Below are 26732 nucleotides of genomic sequence, written 5' to 3' on the forward strand. Positions count from 1 at the left end.
GGAGGATGTCCCAGTCAGTGATTCGGACCCGAGTTGAGGGTTGGGATCGGGGAGAGTGGAGGGCAGGGGGTAAGGACGATGACCGAAGGCACGGTCGAAGAGGAGGGTCCTGAGACGGGTCTTGAAGGAGGTGAGGGAGGGGTGAGGTGGAGGAACTGCGGGATGGAGTTCTAGAGGGTGGAAGCAGAGTGGCTGAATGCCTGCCTGCCAATAGTGGGATGAGGCGGGGGACATGAAGCAGGCTGGAGTCCACTGAGCGTAGGGAGTGGGCAGGATGATAGGGGTTTAGGAGGTCGCAGAGATAGGAGGGAGCAATACTGTGGAGGTATCCTCTGTGTGATGGGAAGCCAGTGGAGTCGGGCGAGGATGGGGGTGATAGGGTCACGGAGTTTGGTGCGGGAGAGGACACAGGCTGCAGAGTTCTGGATGATCTGCAGCCTGTGGAGGGAGGAGTTGGGGAGGCCGACAAGCAGTGAGTTTGCATAGTTGAACCTGGATGTTATGAATGGGTATATGAGGGTCTCGGGGGCCTGCGGAGTGAGGCAGTGGCAGAGCCGGGCGATGTTGCGGAGGTGGGGCAAGGCGGAGCGGGTCATGGCATGGATGTGGGGTAGAAAGGATAGTTGAGGGTCAAACAGGACACCAAGGATCCGTATTGGCTCCGTGAGATGTAGAGTGGGTCCATGAAGGACTGTCAGTGTCAGGTGAGGAGGTGCTGACGGGAGCCAAGCAGGATTGCCTCGGTCTTGTTGACATTCAACTGAGGAAAGTTAGCTCTCATCCAGGACTATAAGTGCTCTGAGACCCCGTCCAGCGTGGAGGGCGCTATATAAATTCAAGTTGTTGTTGTTGTTGATGTCTGACAGACATTCTTTCAGGACAGCAGTGGGTCCTGGAGTTGAGGGCGGAGGCAGAGAGAGAGAGTTGGATGTCATCCGCACACATGTGGAAGTTGACCCCATGTCTATGGATAATGTCACCAAGAGGTAGATGTTGAACAGGAGAGAGCTATGCCACATGTGATGGTGCAGGGGCTGGAGGAGAAGCCATTAGTGGAGACAAAGTGGTTGAGCTGAGAGCAGAGGTGGTGGTGGAGGAGGATAAGAATGGTCGACAATGTTGAAGGCAGCAGAGAAGTCGAGGAGGACAAGTAGGCAGAGAGAGCCCTGGTCACAGATATTCTGAATCTCTGAAAAGGGGGTGGAGAGGGGGAGGGGAGGGTGGGGGAGGGAGAGAGGGGGAAGTGGGAGAGGGGGGGAGGGGAGGGGGGAGACAAGGGGAAAGCGGGAAGAGAGGAGGATGGGAGGGGGAGGGGGTGAGACAGGGGAAAGGGGTTGAGCCGGGAGGGGAGGGGGAGTGGTGAGATAGGGGGAGGGAGTGAGAAAGGGGGAAGGGGGAGAGAAGAGAATGTGACAGGGGAGACAGGGTGGGAGTTGGGGGGAGGGGGGCAGACAGGGGGGTAGGGGGAGACAGGTGGGAGGGGGAGAGAGGGGGAGGGAAGATAAAATGAGGTCACCCCAGTGAATAGGCGCTGTGTAAAGTGTCTGATTGCCTGTGAAGATAGTGATCTCTCGAGACGATGCTTGAGGCACTTAGTCTAAACATCTGAGCTGCTGCAGCCATCTGCCTTCATCGTGTGCGTGTGCGTCCCTCTATGTGTGTTCATATGTTTGTCTGTGTGTGACTCTGTGTGTATGTCTATCTGGGAATGTGTGTTTGTGTTGTCTGTCTGTCTGTGTGTGAGTGTGTGTCTATGTGTATGGTGTGTGCGTGTATGTCTGTGTGGGTGTGTCTATCTGCGAATGTGTGTTTGTTCTGTCTGTGTGTGTGTGTATGTGTGTCTGTGTGCATATGTCTGTGTGCGCATGCCTGTGTGTGTGTCTGTATGTCCGTTTGTGTCTGTGGTGTGTGTCTGTGTGTGAGTATTTAATTTGTGTGCGTGCGCCTGCGTGTGTCTGTCTGTGAGGTGGTGTGCACACGTGTGTGTGTGTGTGGGGGTGGGGGGGTGAGGGGGTGAGGAGAGGGAAAAGAAAATGGGTTTCTGCCCTCCGCAGCCCAAAATAGCTAATGCTGTGCAGTATTTGCATGGTTTACTGATTGCTTTACATAACACAGGCCACTGCTTCCCTGAGCACAGTGTGAGATGGAGCACAGTGTAATTATAGTGACTGGGCTCCTTTTGGAGCCGAGTAAAGCAAGCAATTGACTGCCTTCCCTCAATTTATATTTATTTTATATTTTAACACTTGTGCAGGAAAACACACACACACTCACAGGCAGACATTCACACACACACCACACACACACACATACAGACACAGACACAGACACGCACACACACACACAGATCCGCACATAGACGCAAACGCATACAGACACACACACGCGGACAAACTCACGCACACAGGCACACAAACACTCACACATATACACAGAGGCACAAATACACACACGCACACACCGATACACACAAGCGCAGATGCACTCGACCATACACAGACACACACACACACACACACAGACCGTGAGCTAAACATTTTGTTAAAATAAGTTTTATCAGTGTCTTTGCTTCCAAATTACACTTTTACAGGGAAACCCTGAGCAGTATTGAAAGCCTTCACCCCCTCCCTCCCCCGAGGATGTCATTCAGTGTTCCTCCTAACGTGAAGGGCGCCATACAAATGTAATCTGTTGTTGTACCAAATGCAAGGTTTACTATTATTATTAGTTTCATCTGCACACAGTTCGGAGATCATTTCCCCGCCCCCCCCCCCCCCTCTCTCTGTCCGTTGCTTGTTCGCTCTCTCTCTCTCTCTCTCTCTCTCCCTCATGGCCCTCTTTGAAGCGGTGCTCAGTCCAACATCCTGTGGCTAAGTGTCGTCATGACAACTCCGCCGTCTCTAAGCCTCTGGAGCGTAGTGGTCGCTGCCTGTTGAGCGAGGCTTCCTCCTGCCCTGTAGCCCGATACCCACGTCCTGTTCAAAATGAAGGTAGCGAGCTTGACACATGGCATCAGTCAGGGCTGCCGGCTTTCAGCCTCGTAACGCAGACCAGGGAAGGGGAGGGGTGGGCTGGGGGTAGGGTGGGTGTTTGGTGGGGGAATAAATCCTCCCCTGACTGGAGTCCCGGAACGTCTCGCACGGGGCTGCATTTGGCCCCTGGGAAGAAACGGACACCATGATCGCCTGCTTAGCCAAAGGGAATCTGCTGGATGTTCTGCAAGAGGGATTCACAGAGGTAAACAGAAGCGTTTTAACTGAGCAGACGGCACCCAAACTGGCCTTTAATGTGCCAGACATTCAGCCAGCCAGACAGACATTCAGCCAGCCAGCCAGACAGACATTCAGCCAGCCAAACAGACAGACAGACATTCAGCCAGCCAGCCCGCCCGCCCGCCTGCAGCATCTGCTATTGTGTAGGTGGTATATAGTGTATTCTGTGAAGCACTTCGAGATGTTTTAACGACGTGATAAGGCGCTGTATCAAATGCAAGGATTATTGTTGTTGTTATTGCGGGCAATGTCTATGGAGGGAGAGGACTGTGTATTGCTTCTATCTAAGAGCTCAATGTTTTAGCTGGAAGAATCCTTTCTCCTCCGAGCTACAGCGTTTCCTCGCGCAGGCTGTTTCATGAATGTTGTAAGATTTCCGTTTTCTAATGCGTGTCATCTGGATTGAGTTAAGTGCACTGTTGGAGAAAGCGCTCTGGTCGAAAGCTAACCTTAACCAGACATGGGTTTCCATTGTCTTGTGGATAGAAGCAAAGCAAAGGGAGGGAGAGACAGACACAATGATTGTTTCTGAGTATCGATCACAACTTTTTCATGAGTTTTATTGTTCCTTTTAGTGTTTCTCTAACCTCTGCATCTCTTACGGTTCTCAGCAAGGCAATCTCTTACGCAAAGCGCACAATACAAATAGAAGTTCTTGAATGAAATGACTTGAATTTGCAACTGCCAGCGAGGCTGATAATTATTTTTATTATCATATGTTATTAATACAGATTTGGTCACTCAATCCACGGCTGTTTGTGGGACGCTGCTGTGTGCAATTGGCTGCCGCGTTTCACCCACAAAATATACAGTCAATTTACTTTATAGCATATTCTGTGAAGCGTCTGAAAGAAGTGATGAGGCCCTGTAAGGATTATTGTTGTTATTATTATTCAGAGGATACAGTTCAAGATCCTGGTCCTCACCTTCAAAGCCCTCCACGGTCTTGCTCCTCCCTACCTCTGTGACGTCCTGACCCCCTATAAAGCTGCCCACTCCCTCCACTCAGCGGGCTCTGGCTTGTTTCACGTCCCCCACTTTGCCCGCCCCACCATTGGCAGGTGGGCCTTCAGCATCTCTGCTCCCACCCTCTGGAAGTCCATCCCGCAGTCCCTCCACCTCGCCCCCTCCATTGCCTCCTACAAGACCCTTCTCTTTGACTACGCCTTCGGTCACCCTCCAACCCTTACCCTCCCCTACACTCCACCCCTTCCTGATCCCAACCACCAGCTTGGGCGCTGATCCCTGACTGTCCAGCACCTTGGGGAAGTCCTCCTGATGTGAAAGGTGCTGCATAAATGTCATTTGTTGTTGTTAGTCAGTGTTATTCCCTCAGTTCAAATCCACTCAATCGCGTCTCTAATGAAAAAAACATTGGGACAACTCCAAATACAATCCACTCAATTGATTTCAGTTCTGGTTTGTGGTTCTGTATTACAAAGGTTCTGCTCGTTTTATGCTTCTTATTCACGGGTTGTTGTAAGCCGGGTGTCTTGACATGTCCGAAACCCATCACGGTGCTCACAAGTATCCAAACCAGACTGAGAGTCGCACACGTATATTTTGCCGCCTATGTGTGGAAATTCCTGTATATTGGAACGGAATGTGCTCTCTCTCCCCCCCCCCCCCCCCCATCACCTCCGGAGGTACACACTTGTTTACCTCATCCCAGAGAGTATTAGGCGCAGATTAGGGAGAACCAACACCTCAGAGTGTACGTCAATGGGTCACAAGCTAAAACCTTCACCTCCCGCTATTTCACCACAGTGTGTTTATTAGAATGTAAACCGGGGACTGCATTAGAATGGGCTGAGGTGTTGAAAAGCAACATATATTCAGGGGAGGAGTTGCAGACATTGTGTAATTAAAAAGATAATTTATTAAAACTGTCACGTGGGCAAATAAAACCCTCGCATTCGATATCTCGTCACAGGGTCTTCACAGGCTTCAAACCTTGTGATTGAAACGTCTTGAAGACTTTATGAGGCGCTATATCAAATGCAAGGATTGTTATTATATTATTATGTACTTCCCAGAGGCGGAACATATCTTGTCGTTCCAGCGCGAGGTGCGGTTCCTCTTAGCTAAGTCGTTCCTGAGAGCACTCGCCTCGCAAGTGAGAGGACCCGGGTTCAATTCCTGGACCCGGCGGAAGTAGGCAAGTTTCCTTACTCCACCCAAGTTGTTGGGATCTGGAATACATTGCCTGAAAGGCTGGTGGAACCCAATTCAATAACATCTTTCAAGGGAGGAGTGGATAGATATTTGGGGAGAAGTTTGCAGGGCTATGCAGAGTGGCTATGGGGAGAGAACGGGGGAGTGGGGTTGATCAGGGCTATGGGGAGAATGGGTGAGTGGGGTTGATCAGGGCTATGGGGAGAGAGCGGGGGAGTGGGATTGATCAGGGCTATGGGGAGAGAGCGGGGGGTGGGGTTGATCAGGGCTATGGGGAGAGTGCGGGGGAGTGGGGTTGATCAGGGCTATGGGGAGAGAGTGGGGGAGTGGGGTTGATCAGGGCTTTGAGAATTCCTGCCTACGCTAAACACCAGTGTGGTGACTGTGTATTCCGTCGTGCCTCAATAACTCAGCAAATGCAAAGGTTATTACCGTCCGTCACCTGTACGCAGAACTGCACTCTTTGCTCCGGACACCTCCTTCCCCCCCCAACCACAACAACAACAACAGTTTGCATTTACACTGCGACCTTCTCACAAGGTAGCGTCCCAGAGCACTTGACAGTGGCGAAGCACGATGCCGAGCCGGGGGGAGCACGGTCGAATAGGATGGTCTTCAAGCACGACCTGAAAATGGGGAAGGAAGGGGCAAAGCCGAGGGATTGAGGGAGAGTGTTGCTGTGTCCACCACCCCCTCCCCCGACCCCCACCCCTGCTGTGCACACAGCGGGCAGCTGGAGCAAGCGCAGAACATGTTAACGCAAAGCGATCCTTGAATTGATTACCGCAGTGACGGGGAAGTCCACGCCTGTCAACGGCTCAAAAATTTTAGGGTCAGTGGGGGCGGCTTCTAATGCTGCCGTTTACTCTGAGTGGTCTGATATTGTATTTCTCAGAGTGAGACCCTCCCAGGGGGAACGGGGGCCCACAGTCACCATCTGGTGATCTAGTTATTAGTAGAGATCAGCTTTGTTAGGCCTCACCCCCACCCCGCCCCCCCCCCACCCCCTGACACTCCAGGATTGCAAAACTGGTCTGATTCCAGCAACGCTTGTCAGCTGCCAGTGACAGGAAGCCCTCACTCAAAGCACAGCATTAATAACAATAATAATAATAACAATAATAATCCTTGCATTTGATATAGCGCCTTATCATTCTGTTGAGGCGCCACAAACCACTTCGCAGAATATACTATAAAGTGTAGTGACTGTGTTTTTCGTACTGGAAGAGCGGCCGCCCAATTGCACACAGCAGTGTCCCACAAACAATCACGGACCAAATTACTGTTAAAAATGAATCTTTTGGAGGGATTATTAATCCAGGAAAACTCAATTGACTATTTACTTATTACTGCTGCGCAAACAGAGGCCTGCGGAATAAGGAAACCTGCCTCAAGTTTCTCCTCCGTCTTGGAATCGAACCCGGGTCCTCTCGCTTGTAAGGCGAGCGCTCTAACCACTGAGCTACAGGACTCTGTGTTAAGTCACGAGCAGCTCGGAGGCTGGCCCAGGGGAAGCTCGTGTGAAAATATTTCTGGTGCAATGAACAGGTTTTTTGTTTCTTCTGTTTCTAGACAGCGGCTCCCAGCGCTCTCATCAACAAGAACTTGCAAGTACAGCGCTCTTCACACAGGATAGCGTCCCAGAGCATCGGGGAGGGGGTGGGGAGGGCTGCGCTGTTGAAATTGTTGGGTTGTGGGGGGAGGAAATTAGCAGATGGGCGGACAGAGCGTGAGGCCTTCTGTTAACGTTTTTCGCCTCTCGGACACATTAGGTGTTTATATAGGTGTTGCATTTGATATAGCGCTTTTCACGTTGGGAGGACGTCCCAAAGCGCTTCACAGAACACACTGTAAAGTGAATTGACTGTATATTTGTGGGCGAACGCGGCAGCCAATTGCGTACAGCAATGTCCCACAAACAGTCGTAGATTGAAACTGACCAATTTATTATTGTTTTTGGTTTTGGAGGGAATATTATTAGGCTCTGTGTGGAGTAAGGAAACTTGCCCAAGGTTTCGCCCTCTGCCTGGAATTGAACTCAGGTCTCTCACTTGCAAAGCGAGTGCTCTAACCACTGAGCTACAGGACTCCACATTTGTTTGTTGAAAGGAGATTATTTGCCGGATTAAGATTGCGTTTAACACGATTAACAACAAATGCCGTGACTTGTGCCCAAATGACTGAAAGTTTTAAAACAACTCTTTGCTTTAACCCTTCTTTGTGTGTGCAACCTCCCACCTAAGGCCCTTCCCAAACCACCACCTTCTCAGGCACCCCCTCCCCCTCCCTCCCCGCTCCCCCTCCCTCCCCGCTCCCCCTCCCTCCCCGTTTCCCCTCCCTCCCACTCCCCCTCCCTCTGCAACCACGCCTTTGCAAAGTGCTTTGGTGGCATTCTCCCATGTGAAAGTGGTCATTCACTTCACGGCTGTTAATGGAACGTTGCAATGAGTTTAAAATCCTTGGACAGTCATAGTTTCGGACCTGAGCTGGGGGTTTGGGGTTGGGGTGGGGGAGGATGAAGGGCAGGTGGGGAAGTAGGGAGATCGAAAGCGTGGTCAAAGAGGAGGGTCTTGAGATGGGTCTTGAAGGTGGTGAGGGAGGGCTGCGAGGGAGGGGATGAGGGAGGGGGTGAGGGAGGGGATGAGGCAGATGGACTGCGGGATGGAGTTCCAGAGGGTGGAGGCAGAGTGGCAGAAGGGGCGAGCAAGATGGGGGACGTGAAGCAGGCCGGAGCCCGCTGAGTGGAGGGAGCGAGCTGGATGGTGGATGGTAGGGAGTTAGGAAGTCGCAGAGGTCGGGAGGAACAAGACCATAGAGGGCGTTGAAGGTGACGACCAGGAACTTGAACTGTACCCCTGTGTGATGGGAAGCCAGTGGAGTCGGGCGAGGATGGGGGTGATAGGGTCATGGAGCCTAGGTTGGAACCAGGCCACTCCCTCTGCTCAGTGGGCACTGGCCTGCACCCCACCCCCCATCATTGACAGTGACACACAGGCCTTCAGTTTTTCTGCCTCAAGCCCCTCCTATTTGACCACTCCCACCCCCCACCCCTCCAGCACCTTGGGACGTCCTCCCAACATGATAGACGATATAGAAACGTAATTTGTTAACCAAATTACGTTTGGTTAACTTAATTGGCTAACTAAAAAATACACAGTCACTACAGTTTACAATAAGATCCTGTCAAGCGCTTTGGGACGCATTGATGATGTAAGAACAAAAACAACAATAACTTGTACCTCACCCCACACGCAGGGCAGCATCTCTGAACGCTTAACCATGGCAGAGCCTGACGCCAAGCGGTGGGGGGGGAGGAGATGAGGTGTCCCTAAGCACGGTCGAAGAGGAAAGTCTTTGGTCGTGATCTAAAAGAGAGGAAGAAGAGAGGGAATAAGCCGGAGAGATTGGTGGGGAGAGAGTTCCAAAGCTTCAGGGGGTAGAGGCTGAAAGCGAGGCCGCCCATGGTGGAGCGGAGGGGACGAGGGACGAGCAGGAGCGGTGGCAGCGGGTAGTGGAGTGGGGGAGAGAGGAGGGCAGAGAGGTCAGTAGGTGCCAGGGCGTGAAGGGATTTGTAGACAAGTGAGTGGGAGAGGATCTTGACAATAGCCACTGGCGCTGCATCAAACTCACACCTTGTTATTGTAGGCGATCGTCCTTTCCCTCAAAGCGAACAACTGAGGTGATGTTTATTATCTGGAACTCCATCTCGCAGTCCCTCTGTCTCGCCCCCTCCCTCGCCACCTTCAAGACCCATCTCAAGTCCCTCCTCTTCGACTGTGCTTTTGATCTCCCTGCTTCCCCCCCGCCCTTCACCCTCCCCCACCCTGGCCCCCAGCTCAGGTCTGAAACTGTCTGTCCAACGCCTTGGGACGTTCTCCCAAAGTGAAAGGTACTTTACACATGTCATTTTGTTGTTGGTGGTGGTCATTACTGACTGAGCCTTTCTGGTTCTGGGAGATCATTTTAATCTCCACCCCAACCGCCCACTTGAAAACTTTTGACGTTTCTGAATCCTGCTTCAGGTTTCCATAGCTGCGAATATGATTCTGTTTAACAGTGTGTTAAAGTTGCTCAGGCCCCAAGTTCTCAAAACGTATCTCCCCCACACCCCAAACCCTGACTTATTATTGACTTTTTTTTCTTAGAAGCAAAAAGCTGACAATTTGCAATGGTAGGGAAAGCCTCTTAGTAACCCTTGCATTTGATACAGCGCCTTATCACATCGTTGAGACGTCCCAAAGAGCTTCACAGGATCCACTGTAAAGTGGAGTGACTGTGTATTTTGTGGGCCACTGTGTGTAATCGTCAGCAATCCCCCAGATAAAATTGGTCACTCACTTTGAGGCTGTTTGCAGGACGTTGCTGTGTGCAAATTGGCTGCCGCGTTCACCTACAAAACACACGGTCACTGCACTTTACAGTAAGATAATAATAATCTTCCTTGCGTTTGATTTGGCGTTGTATCTCGTCTTCGAGTCGCCTCAACGCGCTTCACAGGATATACTATAAAGTGTAGTGACTGTGTATTTTGTGGGTGAAACGCGCCAGCCAATTGCGCACAGACAGACGTTGATTGATTCACCACATTATTATTATTGTTTTGTAGGGATTATTATCCCCGGAAAAGTGATCCACCAATTGACTAACTGGGTTCCCATTTGCTGTTGGGTAAACAGAGACGTGTGTGTGGAGTGAGGAAACTTGCCTAAGGTTTCGCCCCGCCCGGGAATCGAACCCGGGTCCTCTCACTTGCTCCTCTGAAGCGCTTTGAGACATCCTCCTGATGTGAAAGGTGTTGCATCCAACGCAACGACTATTGTAAAATTATGAATCAGTGACAGGATTTCTAATCTTTAAGTGAGTTGCAGAATCACATAATCTGCTAAGTGTCCAATGTCCCCTAATGACACAGAGTGCTGCTGAGATGCTGTTAGCTGTGAGTGAGGGAGCGAGGGAGGGAGGGGGCGAGGGAGGGAGGGAGGGAGGAAGGAAGGGGGTGAGGGAGGGAGGGGGGAGGGAGTGGCGAGGTGGGAGCGAGGTTGGGAGGGAGGGAGGGGCGAGGAATGGAGGGAGGCTGATGATGGCGAGAGGGAGGGAAGGAGCGAGAGCGGAAAGGGGAAAAAGAGGGAGGGAGGGAGAGAGGGAGGGGTCGAGGGGGAGCGAGGGAGGGGGCGAGGTGGGAGGGGGAAAGGAGCAAGGGGGAGAGGGAGGGAGGGGTTGAGGAGGGAGCGAGGGAGGGGTGAGGAAGGCAGGGAGGGAGGAGGCGACGGATGGAGGGAGAGAGCGATGGAGGGAGTAAGTGAGCTCAGGAAACTGATGGAGTGAAAAGCTGCAGATGTAGGGGATAAGCTCTGTGCGCTTTGTCTAGCGTCCCCAGACAGCTGTGCCCCCAGATGTTCCCTGTGTCCACTGTACTGACTGATGGACTGCAGTCAACTTGCTCTGTAAGCTTTTGTTTCGGTCGAACTCTTCTGCCGGCAGTGTGTCCTGGCTATAAACAGCCCTTTGTAATTTAATATATGGCGCGAGGAGCCATCCACATTAACATGACTGAGTAACGCTCCCTCTGAGTGCTTTAGAAAGCTTTGCTCCTGTCCCAAGGATGAGGCATTAAACCAAGGTTTGTGTCTGTGCTGCTCAGGTGGACGCTAAAGATCCTGTGGAGCATTTTGACCAGAGAAGAGAGTAAAATAATCCCTAGTCACTGCTTGAAAAGAGAAGAGGGTCTCCGTCTCCCGGTGTCCTGGCTGACTGACCATCCCCCCAAATAAAATCAGTCGTTCACTTCGTGGCTGTTTGTGGGACATGGCAGTAACTGTGACACGGAAACCCATCGCCTTGGTGCAATAGGAATAATGAGGAGCTTTGCATTCCATACAGCGCCTCTCGCATCGGTAGGACGTCCCAAAGTGCTTCACAGGATATACTGTAAAGTGCGGCGACTATATGTTTTGTGGGTGAAATGGGGCGGGTAATTTGTAAACAGTGATGTTTGGGGTGTGGGGGGAAAGTCTTGTTGGCCAGGACCCCAAGAGAGAGAGAAACTTCAGTATCTTGTGCTAGTTTGGGATGTCCTCCCGACGTGAAAGGCGCTCTATAAATGGAATCTTGTTGTTGTTGTTGTTGTAGTTATAGGACAGTCCGCTCAGCCGTGTTACCTGCTCCGAGATGCTTTGTAACAACGAAGGACAGGAGGAGGAGGAAAAGTAGAAGATTGTTGCATCCATTAAACCTGCCCTGTCTAGAGCCTTTCTGGACCCTTATTGGACGTCTCAAACTGTTCAGCGATATAATCTAATCTATAATCTGCTAACGGCTTTTCCTCCAGCCCCCGCACTGTCTCGTGCGGTGTCCCTCAGGGCTCTGTGTGAGGGTGGCTGATGGTCAGTGGGGGAGGGGGTCTGTGTGAGGGTGGCTGATGGTCAGTGGGGAGGGGGTCTGTGTGAGGGTGGCTGATGGTCAGTGGGGGAGGGGGTCTGTGTGAGGGTGGCTGATGGTCAGTGGGGGAGGGGGTCTGTGTGAGGGTGGCTGATGGTCAGTGGGGGAGGGGGTCTGTGTGAGGGTGGCTGATGGTCAGTGTGGGAGGGGGTCTGTGTGAGGGTGGCTGATGGTCAGGGCTGGGGGTGACCATGTTGATTCTCTGCCACAGCAACAGTTACAGTCGTACGTGGTTTGGGTGAATTTGCAGCTAAAGAAAAAACCCGGTGTCTGCCCTGTGGAGGACCTGCGACGAGACCTGAGAGATGGGGTGGTGCTGGCACATCTGGTAGAGATCGTCGGTTAGTATTGACACCTAACAACCTTATCACTAGTGACTGGGCCTTCACTCACCCTCCTCCCCCCACCCTCCCTGCCCTCCACCCCTCCTGATCTCAACCCTCTGCTCGGGTCCAAATCCCTTACTGTCCAGCACCTTGGGACATCCTCCTGACATGAAAGGTGCTGTGTACAACAACAACAACAAAATTACATTTATAGAGCGCCTTTCACATCGGGAAGACGTCCCAAAGCGCTGTACAGTCGGGTGTCGGGGCCTGAGCATGGGGGAGGGGTGGGGTAGGGGTGATTTAAGGCAGAGAGGTGGGAGGGCGACCGAAGGCACAATCGAAGAGGAGGCCTTGAAGGAATCAAGGGAGGAAGTGAGGCGAAGGGACTGTGGGATGGAGTTCCAGGGTCTGGGGGCAGAGAGGCTGAAAGCCCGGCCCCCGATGGTAGGGCGGGTCGGGCGGGAGACATGGAGCAGACTGGAGCGCCCTGAACGGAGGGAGCGGGCAGGTTGATAGGGAGTCAGCAGATCAGAGAGGTAGGAGGGGGCAAGGCCATGGATGGCCTCAAAGGTGAGGACGAAGATCTTGAACTCAATCCTCCTGGAGATGGGGAGCCAGTAGAGTCGGCGAGGGTGGGAGTGATGGGGTCGGGCGAGGGTGGGAGTGATGGGGTCGGGCGAGGGTGGGAGTGATGGGGTCGGGCAAGGGTGGGAGTGATGGGGTCGGGCGAGGGTGGGAGTGATGGGGTCGGGCGAGGGTGGGAGTGATGGGGTCGGGCAAGGTGGGAGTGATGGGGTTATGGAGTCTGGTGCGTGAGAGTACATGAACTGCAGAGCTTTGGATGATCTGCAGGTTGTGAAGGGAAGAGTTGGGAAGGCCGATGAGGAGGGAGTTTCTGTAATCGAGCCTCGATGTGACAAATGGTGAGGGTTTGGGGGCCTGAGGGGTGAGGCAATGGCAGAGTGTGGCAATGTTGCGGAGGTGGTGGTAGGCAGTGCCAGTCATGGCGTGGATGTGGGGGAGAAAGGACAGTTCAGGGTCATTTTAAATGTAAATAATTTAAACAATTTTAAGTGTAAATGTAATTTTATATTGTAATTTTTCAATTGTACCAATTCATGGCTAGTCTATATATCTTATTATTAGTATTTATAGCTTATGACTACTTTATCGCTAGTGTTTCCAATTTATTAACTAAGTAATTACTCGTGTTTGCACCTTGATATCACCTTAATGTTAGTATAGACGTCTTGATGGGGGGGGACAGTGGGGTTGGAGGTCTGGAAGGATAAGAGCAATGGGACGAAAAGCCTCTTCATCCAAACCAATCTGTAATGTTATTGTGATCTCGCAAGTTATTTTAGCATCTTGTGACTTGGCTGAGCTGCAGAGTAGACAGAGTGGGGTGAGGGGGTTGCGGTGGTGGGGGGGGAGGGTTTGAACTCCATGGCATTCTGCCTCTGGAGAGAATTAACCTTGATATCTCTCTCACTCTCACAGCTGGGGAGCGTCTCGGGGACATTGCTCCCAGCCCCGGCAGCCAACAGGAGATGAAGGACAATGTGGAAAAGGTCCTGCAGTTCGTGGCTTCCAAAAAGATCCGCATGCACCAGACCTCGGCCCGAGGTGAGTCAACAAGAACAACAACTTTCACTTCAGGTGGCTGCCTCCAAGTCAGAAAGTCATGGGTTCAAGCCCCCAGGTCTGGGTTTCTGAGCTCACAATCTCAGCTGACGCTTCAAGATATGAGATGCTAAGCCGGCCTGCCTCAGGTCCCCCACACTTCCCACTCCACCATCTCTGCCCCCACACTCTGGAACCCTATCCCGCAATCCCTCCCCCTCACCCCCTGTCTTGCCTGCTCCAAGTCCCATCTAAAGACCTTCCTCTCCGACCGTGCCTTCAGTCACCCTCCCACCGACACCCTGCCCTCCACCCCTCCTGACCCCAACTCCCAGCTCGGGTCCAAAACCCCCTGAATATTGAGTTCCCTGGGACGTCTTTCTGACGAGAAGGGCGCTACACAAGTCTAATTTGTTGTTGTTGTTCGATACAGCACTGGGCGGGCGGGTGTGGCTGTCGGAGGCACCATGATTCTATAAATCATAGATTTTTTGATGGAGTAACGGAGAGGGCGGGTGAAGGGAGTGCAGTTGATGTAGTTTATATGGATTTTCAAAAAGCGTTGATAAAGTGCCACATAAGAGACTTGTAGCAAAATAGGAGCCCCCGATATTACAGGGACAGTGTCAGCGGATACAGAACTGACTGGAGACAGAGAGCGGTGGTGAACGGCTGTTTTTCTGACTGGAGGGAAGTGCAGTGGTGACCCACAGGGGTCGGTATTGGGGCCACTGCTGTTTGTGATCTATATAAATGACCTGGACTTGGGTATAGGGAGGACAATTTCCAAGTTTGCCGATGATACTAAGTTAGGAAAAGTAGTAAACAGTGAGGAGGACAGTAGCAGACGGCAAGAGGACATAGACAGACTGGTAACACGGGCAGACACGGGGCAGATGAAGTTTAATGTGGAGAAATGCAAAGTGATGGAGTTTGTGAGGAAGAATGAGGAGAGGCAATATACGCTGATGGGACAATCTTACAGGGGGCGAAGAAACAGAGAGACCTGGGGGTCATATAGTAAATCTTTGAAGGTGGCCGGACAGGGAGATACAGCTGTTAAAAAGCACATGGGATACGAGGCTTTATAAATAGGGGCATAGAATACACAAGTCAGGAAGTTATGATGAACCTTTATATAAAACACTGGTTGGGCCTCAGCGAGAGACTGGGTTCAGTTCTGGGCCCCACACTTTAGGAAGGATGTCAAGGCACTGGAGAGGGTGCAAAGGAGATTGACCAGGATGGTACCAGGAATGAGGGACTTCAGTTATCAGGAGAGGTGAGAGAAGCTCAGATTGTTCTCCTTGGAGCAGAGAAGGTTAAGAGGAGATTTTAGAAGTTTTCAAAATTATGAGGGGATTCGATAGGGTGAACAAGGAGAAACTATTCCCACTGGTGGGTGAGGGTTGGTAACCCGAGGACACCGATTTAAAATAGTTGATAAAAGAAACAGGGGAAGTGAGGAGAAATGTTTTCACACAGCGAGTTGTTGGGATCTGGAATACATTGCCTGAAAGGCCGGTGGAAGCCGATTCAATAATAATAATAATCCTCGCATTTGATACAGCGCCTTATCATGTCTTTGAGACGTCTTAAAGCGCTTCACAGAATATATTGTAAAGTGAATTGACGTGGCAGCCAGTTGCACACAGCAATGTCCCACAAGCAGTCGTGGATTGAAGTGACCAATTTATTATTGGATTTTTTTTCTTGAGGGATTATTATCAGGTGTGTGGAGTAAAGAAACTTGCCCAACTTTTAACAACTTTTAAGAGATAAGTCGATAATTATTTGGGGAGGACAAGTTTGCAAAGAGCCGGCACAGACATGATGGGCCAAATGGCCTCCTTCTGTGCTGTGTAATTGGATGTCTTTGAAAAGAGCTATCCAATTCAGTCCCACTCCCCCGTGCTCTCCCCATAGCCCTGCAAACTTGTCCTCCCCAAATAATTATCTGAGACATGAAACTGAGCTCTCCTTCTGTCTGTGCCGGTTGAGGTGAGCTTTAAACGATCCCACAGCGCTGTTCGAAAAGAGAAGGGACTTTGTCTCTCCCGGTGTTCTGGCCAACAGCCCCCTCTCCCACCACCCCACAACATCTCTCCAGATGTCTCAGTGTTTGCCGTGACTTGAGGGGAGTCTGACCCCAGAGAGCTGAGCAAAACGGGAACAGAATTCTGCACCACTTTGAGCTCCCCCATTAATGTTCCCTCCCTATAGAGGTCTGGCTTGCAGACAGCATAGACAGAGAGAGGCTGGGAGCAGTTTCTGAGGCTGCCCTCACAGCTGTAACATGGTGTGTGGTCCAAAGAGGATAAATAATAGCAAAGGGGAAAGAGAATCTTACAGCACAGAAGGAGGGAGGCCATTCGGCCCATGACCTTCTGACTCGGAGGCGAGAGGGAGGGATCGACTGAGTCAGACTGATACCTAAAGAGCTATCCAACTCGACCCTCTCCCACACTCTCTCCCCATTGCTTTGCAAATGTTTTCCTTTTTAAGTACTTATCCAGTTTCCTTTTGAAATTTATTATTGAACCTAGTTCCACCACTTTCAGGCAGTGCTTACAACAACAACAACAACTTGTAGTATATAGCACCCTCCACGTGAGGTGGCGTCCGCGAGCACTTGATTATATCCAATTCCAGATCGTAAAAATTTGCACAAAAACAAATTAAACTTCAAAGTTCGCACTTAGTGCAGATTTCATGTGGCGGCAGCTGTGGGGGGTCAGAGGAGAAATCGTTTCATTCATATTGTTTGTCCCCCAACAGAGTTCAGATTTAATGACCTAAATCCTTGCATTTGCGATCAAAATCCTGTGCTCACTGGGGGCGAAATTTACAATGTGAATTTGAAATGTTGGAGATTTTATCGTCCCAATAAATGGTCGTTCATTCGACACAGCGCCTCTCCAAAGAAAGGGAATTCACTGCGAAGCGTAGTGACTGTGTGGGCAAACATGTATTGCAGCCGAATTTGCACACAGTGAAGTCCAGTGAATTACTGATTTTTAACCAATGTGTGTGTGTGGGTGGGGGGTGGGGGGGGCTGTGTGTGTGAGTGTGTGTGGGTGTTTGTGTGGGTGTGTGGGGGGGGCTGTGTGCGCGTGGGGGGGGTGCTGTGTGTGTGTGTGTGTGTGTGGGTGTTTGTGTGGGTGTGTGGGGGGGGCTGTGTGTGCGTGGTGGGGGGGCTGTGTGTGTGGGGGGCTGTGTGAGGGGATCTGTGTATGTGTGGGGGGGCTATATGTGTGGGGGGGCTGTGAATGGGGGGGGCTCTGTGTGTGTGTGTGGGGGGGGGTGCTCTGTGTGGGGGGGTGGGGGTGCTCTGTGTGTGTGGGGGGGGGTGCTCTGTGTGTGTGTGTGGGGGGGGGTGCTCTGTGTGTGTGTGTGTGGGGGTGCTCTGTGTGTGTGGGGGTGGGGTGGGGTGCTCTGTGTTGTGCGTGGGGTGGGGTGCTCTGTGTGTGTGGGGTGGGGTGCTCGTGTGTGTGTGTGGGGTGCTGTGTGTGTGGGGGGGGGGTGCTCTGTGTGTGTGTGTGGTGGGGGTGCTCTGTGTGTGTGTTTGTGTGGGGGGGTGCTCTGTGTGTGTGTGTGTGGGGGGGTGCTCTGTGTGTGTGTGTGTGTGGGGGGGGGTGCTCTCTGTGTGTGTTTGTGTGGGGGGGTGCTCTGTGTGTGTGTGTGGGGGGGTGCTCTGTGTGTGTGTGCTGGTGGGGGGGTGCTCTGTGTGTGTGCGGGGGGTGTGCTCTGTGTGTGTGTGTGTGTGCGGGGGGTGTGCTCTGTGTGTGTGTGCGGGGGGTGTGCTCTCTGTGTGTGTGTGTGTGTGTGTGTGTGTGGGGGGGGGGTGCTCTGTGTGTGCGTGTGTGTGTGTGTGTGCTCTGTGTGTGTGCGGGGGGTGTGCTCTGTGTGTGTGTGTGTGTGTGTGTGCGTGTGTGTGTGTGTGGGGGGGTGCTCTGTGTGTGCGGGGGGGTGCTCTGTGTGTGTGTGCGGGGGGTGTGCTCTGTGCGTGTGTGTGGTGTGTGTGTGTGGGGGTGCTCTGTGTGTGCGTGTGTGTGTGTGTGTGCTCTGTGTGTGTGCGGGGGTGTGCTCTGTGTGTGTGTGTGTGTGTGTGCGTGTGTGTCTCCCTTGTCTCCTCTCCCGGCTGCAGTATGGGACCCTTTGCCGTGTGGATTGGGGAGGAATATTAATGTAGTTTTTTGATGTCCTGACGGAGCAGATATCGTGGACGGGAACCTGAAGTGTATCATGCGTCTGATCCTGGCACTGGCCGCTCACTTCAAGCCCTCGGGCGTCCGTTCGACCGGCCACACGTCCTCGGCCATCAGGGCCCACAACCTCGCCTCGGACAACCACAGGCCGCACTCGGCCACCGCCATGGCTCAGAGTGCCGTCGCCGCGCTGGCCGAGGTCCGACACGATGTCTCCCGCTCTGGACGGGAAGTGTTCCGATACAAACAGGAAGTCCAGAGGTGAGCAGCGGACACTACTCCACATGAGGAGCACTGTATACGTACACGTTGTTGTTGCCGTTGTTATTAACCCCAAAAAGCAATATCTTCCCCCCTCCTCCCCGCCCCCTCCACCAATGCCCCGAGCAGGGGGTCGGGGTCGGCGAAGGTGGAGAGCGGAGTGGGGGAGGGGGAAGGAGGAAAATCGAAAGCACAGTTGAAGAGGAGGGTCTTGAGACGGTCTTGAAGGAGGCGAGGGAGGGGGCGAGGTGGAGCGACTGTGGGATGGAGTTCCAGAGGTTCGGGGCGGAGGGGCAGAAGGCCCGCCAGCCAATGGTGGGGCAGCCGAGGCGGGGAGCGTGAAGCAGGCCGGAGCCCGCTGGGCGGAGGGAGAGAGTGGGGCGAAATTATTGAAATCATTAAAAATGTAATTGATGTTCTGAGCTATGTATTGACCAGGCTGCCCCTATATACAGGACCGGTAGCTTTGAGGAGGAGGTGGGGAGTCCGTGCTGGAGTGTGCGAGCTATGGTGAAGCAGTTTGAGTGGCACCAGGTCCCTTTATCACCACCAGCAACCGAGAGGTAACATTAATCTCCTTTATCCTTTCTACCGACTGCTTTTACACTGTTGACGGAACAGGGAGAAACTCTTTCCTCTGGCGACTGAGTCGGTAACCAGAGGACACAGATTTCAAATCGTTGGCAAAAGGGGGACGAGAAGAATTTTTTTACGCAGCGAGTTGTTACAGTCTGGAACACGTTGCCTGAAAGGGCGGTGGAAGCAGATTCCATAATACCTTTCAAAAGGGAATTGGATAGGGACATGAAAATGAAAAACATGCAGGGCTATGGGGTAAGAGCAGGGGAGTGGGACTAGTTGGGGTAAGTGGGGGAGTGGGACTTGTTGGAAGCTCTTTCAAAGCGACTGCACGATGGCCTGAATGGCCTCCTTCTGTGCTGTAAGGTTCTATGATTGTACTTGGACGAGCTGAAAGTGTGAACCACAGTGTTGGGGAAGCTTTTGAAGCCCAAGGAGGACGCAGTTCTCTCTTTTGTGCAACCGATACGCTGTAAGTGTTTGAGTTTGCCCCTTGCTGGGATAATGGTAACGTGTCGGGATGCTTGGGATTCTCAGTTTGGTTTTGGAGATTGTTAACACGGTGATGAGTTTTCCCCACTGTCAGACACCCGGAAGCCGGCCGAGAAAACTGTGTGTTTTGTGGGCGAACGTGTGTTTTGACACTTTTTATGCCTCGACCTCAGTTTCCGGGACCGAGTTCAACATTCTCAGAAATGGAGGAATAGTCAGAGATTCCGTTTTGTTACCGAGAATTGTTTACAGATAAACTTCCGCCATCAATCCAACCGCAGTTTGTCCAGAGTAGAGCAGCATCGCCCCCTTCTGGTGGGTGCCTGTATGTGCCACATGATCAGCTCAGACTCAGAATTATTATAACAATAAATAATAATACAATACAAATGACATTCACACGGCGCCTTTCACACCGGGAGGACGTCCCAAGGCGCTGGACAGTCAGGGATTTGGACCCAAACTGGGGGTCGGGATCGGTGAGGGTGGAGGGCAGGGAGGGTGGGGGTAGGAGGCTGACCGAAGGCACATTCGAAGAGAAGGGTCTTGAGACGTGCCTTGAAGGACGCAAGGGAGGGAGCGGGGCGAAGGGACTGTGGGATAGAGTTCCATAGGGTGGGGGCAGAGAGGCTGAATGGCTGACCGTTGATAAGGGGCCGGGCCGGGGTCATGGAGTAGGCCAGAGTCTGCTGAGCTGAGGGAGCGGACGGGTTGATATGGGGTCAGCAGGTCGAGGAGGTAGGAGGGAGCGAGGCTGTGGATGGCCTTGAAGGTGAGGATGAGGATTTTGAATTCTATCCTCTGGGGGATGGGGAGCCAGTGGAGCCGGGCGAGGGTGGGGGTGATGGGGTCACAAAGTTTGCGAGAGAGGATACAAGTTACAGAGATCTGGATGATCTGGAGCTTGTGGAAGGAGGAGTTGGGGAGGCCGACAAACAGAGTTGACATAGTCGATCCTAGAAGTTATGAAGGTGTGCATGAGGGTCTCAGCAGCCTGAGGGTGAGGCAGTGTCGGAGCCGGGCGATGTTGCGGAGGTGGAGAAAGGCAGAGTGGGTCATGGCAAGGATGTGGGGTAGAAAGGACACTTGAGAGTCGAACAAGTCGCCCAGGTTCCAGACTGGCTAAGTGAGGTGGAGTGGGCATCCTTGGATGGTGATGCTGTCAGCTCCTGGGGTTTCCTTGCATTTGATACAGCACCTTATCACGTCTTCAAGACGTCTCAAAGCGCTTCACAGAATGTACTGCAGATTGAAATGACGGTATATTTTGTGGGCGAAACCCGGCAGTCTATTGCTCACAGCAGTGTCCCACAAACAGTCGTGGATTGAAAATGACCAAAGTATTATTTATTTTTTGGAAGGGATTATTACCCCCGAAAAAGCAATCCACCAATCGACTAACAACTGGGTTCATACAGTTCATACTGCGGGGCAAACAGAGGCGTGTGGAGTAAGGAAACTTGCCCAAGGTTTCACCCTGTCCAGGATTTGACCCCGGGTCTCCTCGCTTGTGAGGCGAGTGTTTTAACCACTGAGCTATAGGACTCCATTTTTATCCTTGCGTTTAATGTAGTGCTTTATCACGTCAAAGCGCTTCACAGTTTTTTTTTCTTGTAAAAGTGTAATGACTGCATTTAATTTCAGTGTCAGCTTGGCTCGATCAGTAGCCCTCTCGCCTCTGAATTAGGGACGTCCTCCTGACGTGAAAGGCGCTTTATAAATGGAATCTTGTTGTTGTTGTTGTTGAATTAGAAGGCGGAGGGTTTAAACCCCACGTTGGGGCTTTGAGCTCACGGTCTCGGCCAAGCTGACACACCAATTAAAAATCAGTGTTGAGTGGCATTGTTGGAGGTGCTGTCCTTCGAGTGAGATGTTAAATCTGTGCAGGCGGACGTTAAAGATCCCGAGGCGCTGTTGGAAAAGGGAAGAGAGTTTCTCTCTCTCGGTGTCCTGGCCAACAATCCCTTGGCAGCTCAAGGTATAACCGTTTTTTGGGGATGTTTCTGGGTCCAAACCGACTGCTGCAACTCCTCCCTCCACAGACTGCGGATCATTCAGAACTCTGCAGCCCGTTCCCTCTCCCGCACCAGGATCCATGACCCTATCACCCCTTTCCTCGCCTGACTCCACTGGCTTCCCATCACACAGAGGATACAGTTCAAGATCCCGGTCACCTTCAAAACCCTCCATGTCTTGCTCTCCCCGACGCCTCCGACCTCCTAACCCCCTACCATCCTGTTCGCTCCCTCGGCTCAGCGGGCTCCGGCCTGCTTCACATCCCCTGCCTCGCTCGCTCCACCATTAGTGGGCAGGCCTTCTGCCACTGCCCCCACCCTCTGGAACTCCATCCTGCAGACCCTCTGTCTCGCCCCCTCCCTCACCTCCTTCAAGACCCATCTCAAGACCCTCCTCTTCGACCGTGCTTTTGATCTCCCTGCTCCCCCCCTACCCTCCACCCTCCCCCACCCCGATCCCCAGCTCAGGTCCAAAACTCTATCTGTCCGGCACCTTGGGACGTCCTCCTGATGTAAAAGGCGCTTTACACATGTCATTTTGTGGTTATTGTTGCTGTTGCATTGACTTATAAAATCTCCCAGTCACTGCACTTTACAACAAATCCTGTGAAGCGCTTTGAGACGTCCTCCCGCCTGTGACAGGCGCTGGACCAAATCTAAGGCTTCTTGTTATTATTTTAATAGCACTGTCAGGTGGAGCAGCTAAGGTTGAGGATGGAAGAATTACAAAATATTTTATTATTGCCCTATCATCGTTGAAAATAGGGTCAATCGCCTGAAGACAATCGATACGCCTTGGGCAAGGGGAGCTCTGTAAATGCAAGTTGTTGTTGTTGATGATGCTTTATGATACAAGATAAGAAATCATCAAAGGTTTCATTTTGTGGCGAAATTTGGTGCTCAATAAAATGGGAGGGTCGTACACCCTGGGGACCCGCAACACTTGTCTTCTTAAATTAACAACAGTCATTTCGTATTACCAGATAAATAGGATTAACGCCTGTAGCAAGCTCCTGCCTTTGTTAATCGACTAGTCTCACCATCTGTGATCCAGCAGGACATCACTCACACCGACCGGGGCTGTGCTCTGTGTGAAGTGTAAGCTTTTAACTACTCACAAGGGAAATTATAATAACGTATGCCCTGTAGTGTAGTGGTCAGAGCCCTCATCTCGCAAGCGAGAGGACCCGGGTTCGATTCCCAGGCGGGTCAGGGCCAAACTTTAGGCACGATTCCTTACCCCACACACCACTTTTGGCGGGCGGGCCTTCAGCTACTCTGCCCCAACCCTCTGGAATTCCATCCTGCAGTGTCTCCGCCTCTCCCCCCCACCCCCAAGACCCACCTCAAGACCCTCCTCTTCGACCATGCCTTCAGTCACCCTCCTTCTCCCCCCCACCCCCCAACCCGCCCTCCCTGATCCCAACCCCCAGCTCAGGTCCGAAACACTGACTGTCCAGCGCTTTGGGACGTCCTCCCGACGTGAAAGGGGCTATACACGTGTAATGTTGTTGTTGTTGTTTACCTAGCAGTAAGTAGGAACCCAGTTGTTAGTCGATTGGCGGATTGCATTCCGGTAATAATTAGTTTTAAAAAATCACTCAATTGGTCACTCAATCCACGACTATTTGTGGGAAACTGCTGTGCGCAATTGGCTGCCGCGTTTTGCCCACAAAATATACAGTCAATATATTCTGTGAAGCACTTTGAGACATCTCAATGACCTAATAAGGCGCTATATCAAATGCAAGGATTATTATAATACTAATCCTTGCATTTGTTGCAGCGCCTGTTGATGTCTCAAAGCTTCTAAGATAATTGCTGTGAAGTGCAGTGATGTGTTCAGTAATCTCCTGAGAACTCGTCACTCCGAGAGAAAAGAGCAAGTTAGGCCTCTGTATAAATACATCAATAAATATGGCCGAGAGATTTACAGCATGATGACTTAAGCGTTCGTGACGAGTTAAGGCAGATTTGAGTTATCAGAAATTTACTGTATTTGTTGGCAAATGTAGCAGCCAATTTGCACATAGTGTGGAATTTTTGTGCAATTTGCACAATTTGCACCCCCATCTTGACAACACCTTCCCTGGACCCATCCCTCCTCTCCAGCTATTCCCCCATCTCTAACCTCCCATTTCTCTCCAAGGTCCTGGAACGTCCCAGCTCTGCTCTTTTCTCTCTCGCCATTCCCTCTTTGAACCCCTCCAATCCGGCTTCCGCGCTGCCGACAGCACTGAAACAGCCCTGGGGGTCAAAGTCACTAATGACATTCTGAACATCTGTGACAGGACTCCCTCTGTCTCCTTGTCCTCCTCGACCTCTCTGCCGCCTTCAACACTGTCGACCACTCCATCCTCATACACCGCCTCTCCTCTTTACTTAATCTTCGCGGACCTGCCCTTGCCTGGCTCGATTCCTGTCTCTCTCACCGTCTCCACTTTGTTGCCTCTAACGGTTTCTCCTCCAGCCCCCGCACTGTCACGTCTGGCGTCCCCCAGGGCTCTGTCCTTGTCTCTTCTTTAATATCTACATGGTCCCCCTCGGTGGGGTCAACTTCCACATGTATGGGGATGACACCCAACTCTATCTTTCTGCCCCCACCCTCAACTCCAGGACCACCGCTGTCCTGACAGACTGTCTGTCGGACATCAAGTCCTGGATGAGGGCAAATTTCCTACAGTTGAATGTGAACAAGACTGAGACCCTCCTGATTGGCTCACACCAGCGCCTCCTCCAGCACCTCAGGTTCTGGCAGCATCACCCTCCATGGTTGGTCACTACAACTCACCGCCAGTCAGGAACCGAGGTGTCTTGTTCGACCCTCAACTGTCTTTTCTCCTCCACATTCAAGCCATGACCCGCTCGGCCTTCCCTCACCTCCGTAACATGGCCCGACTCCGCCACTACCTCACTCCTCAGGCCACTGAAACTCTTGTTTATCCCTTCATCATCTCCAGGCTCGACTACGCAAACACCCTGCATGTCGGCCTTCCCAACTCCTCCCTCCACAGACTGCAGATAATCCAGAACTAACTCTGCAGCCCGTGTCCTCTTCCACACCAAACTCCGTGACCCCATCTCCCCCACTCTCTCCCGACTCCATTGGCTCCTTATCCTTCAGAGGATCCAGTTCAAGATCCTGGTCCTCACATACAAAGCCCTCCATGGCCTCTCCCCACCCTACCTCTGCGACCTCCTAACCCCCTACCAACCCGCCCGTTCCCTCTGCTCAGCCGGCTCTGGCTGCTCCACGTCCCCCAACCCACCCGCCCCACCATTGGCGGGAGAGCATTCAGCCACTCTGCCCCCAACCTCTGGAACTCCATCCCCCAGTCACTCCGCCTCGTCCCCTCCTTAGCCTCCTTCAAGTCCCGCCTCGAGACCCTCCTCTTCGACCATGCCATCGGCCAACCCCTTCCCCTCCTCTCCCTCCCCCCCCCCGACCCCAGCTCGGGTCTGAAATGCTGTCACTGTCCAGTGCCTTGGGACGTCCTCCCGACGTGAAAGGCGCTGTACACATGTCATCTTGTTGTTGTTCTTGTTGTAGTAATCTACATCTTTCCCCTTTGTTCAACGTCTAACTCGAAGCACAACAACTCTGATAATGCATCACTCCCCCATCCCTGCCCTGGAGTCTCACATCCCAAATGAATGTGTTTTAGATATAATAATCACAATAATAGTCCTGGCATTTGATGCAGCGCCTTATCACATCTTCGAGACGTCTCAAAGCGCTTCACAGGACACACTGTAAAGTGAATTGACTGTATATTTTGTGGGTGAGACTGTCCAAATTATTATTATTTTTCGAAGTATGCTGCAGTTTTGCAAAAAACAGTTTTATATCTGTGTGTGTTTTTTTTAAGAGTTTGAGCCTTTTTAATTTCTAATCTGCTCGGTTTATAACATTCTAACATCACGTTTATTGTAGGTTGATTTGGACTTCTTATTGTATTTCTCAATGTGACATATTTTTATGATTATTATTATTATTTCTCCCGACGTGAAAGGCGCTAGACAAATGTAAGTTGTCGTTTGGAAGTTAACCCTTTAGGGCAGTGAGTGACCTTTGCATCTTCCTGTGCCACTCAATCCATATAGCAATAGCGAGAGTTAGGTTTCCTTAATTTGAAAACAAAATGATCTTTACATTTTATGCAGCTCCTGATGTGTAAACTTCCTCTTCGGCCGTGTGTACGGTCACCTCCCCCCTCCCCCCAGCTCAGCGAACTGCTCCGCCACTGTCAAGCGCTCTGGGACTCTACCCTGCGTGAGGAGCGCTGTTTAAGTGCAAGCTGTTGTTGTTGATGTTTCCGGAGAACATCTCAATGCGCTTTGCACATTTACTGTAAAGTGTAGTGACTGTGTATTTTGTGGCCGAACGGGGCAGCCAGTTTGCACTCAGCAACGATCCCAAAAAACAGCTGTAAAGAGAGTGACGAATTTTATCTGAGGGATTGTTGGCCGGGTCAAATAGTGCCAATGGGATCTTTAACGTCCAGCTGAACAGGCACAGACGAGACCTGGGTTTAACATCTTTATGAAGCAGGTCCAGGGGAAAATTGCTAGGTAGTCAGTTAAAACTGGTTCTGTCTGTGGACTATATAAAGGGGAGCCTTACGAGAGCCTCACTCGAGCAGAGAGCCCAGCAGAGCAAGCTGAGAATGGAGTGAGGCCCCTAGGAATTTGGAGAGAGTGGGAATTCGGTGCAGAGCGAGAAGGAAGTGCAGTATAGACGCCTTTCATATCGTAAGGACATCCCAAAGCTTTAAATGCTCCGGGACGCTACTTGGCGTGAAGGCCGCTATGTAAATGCAAGTTGTTGTTGTTTATCTGAAGGCCGGCACCTCTGGCAATTCAGTGATTTGCAGTGGAATTACAGTGAACGTAGGTTTAGTTTTTTATATAAAAACTGACTCAACCGAGACCCAGAAATGCCTGGAAACTGTTATTCTCCTTTTAAAAACATATCATTTACTTCCCACAATTATACATATCTTCCAAAGTACAGCCAAGCCTCACATTTTAAATCATCTGCAGGGTTTTAAAACATCTCCCCCTTTCTAATAATGTTCTTTTGAGAAATTGCCCCCCTGCCCACCCCAACGTTCATTAGTTGGGTATGAATTTATGAAAGAAAATTCCTTTTTTTTTAATTGTGGAACATTCTCAAATTCAGTCTTAATTTGGAAGCTGGTCTCTTTTTAAGAACAGTAGAAAACTGGCTTCGAAAGTGTGCGCGTGCACGTCTCTGTGTCTTTGTGTGTGTTCCTGTATGTTGGTGTATTTTTGTGTATGTGTGCGTGTACGTATTGATGTGTTTGTATGCGTGCGTGT

At 51.5% G+C, this 26732-nt stretch overlaps 1 protein-coding gene across 5 annotated transcripts in view; it reads left to right on the forward strand.

The window, feature by feature from the left end:
• The first annotated feature begins 3079 nt into the window (after window positions 1–3079).
• The window catches only part of dixdc1b (DIX domain containing 1b), a 94345-nt gene continuing 70692 nt past the window's right edge, over window positions 3080–26732 (forward strand). For all 5 annotated transcript variants that reach the window (XM_042343918.1, XM_042343921.1, XM_042343917.1 and 2 more), the window contains exons 1-5: window positions 3080–3237; window positions 12097–12226; window positions 13715–13840; window positions 18054–18306; window positions 18762–18869. In XM_042343918.1, the coding sequence (XP_042199852.1) occupies window positions 3178–3237; window positions 12097–12226; window positions 13715–13840; window positions 18054–18306; window positions 18762–18869 (677 nt within the window). In that variant the 5' untranslated portion in view covers window positions 3080–3177. The remainder of the gene's footprint in view (window positions 3238–12096; window positions 12227–13714; window positions 13841–18053; window positions 18307–18761; window positions 18870–26732) is intronic.

Source organism: Callorhinchus milii, unplaced genomic scaffold (genome assembly GCF_018977255.1).
Source record: "Callorhinchus milii isolate IMCB2004 unplaced genomic scaffold, IMCB_Cmil_1.0 Scaffold25, whole genome shotgun sequence".
Classification (NCBI taxonomy): domain Eukaryota; kingdom Metazoa; phylum Chordata; class Chondrichthyes; order Chimaeriformes; family Callorhinchidae; genus Callorhinchus; species Callorhinchus milii.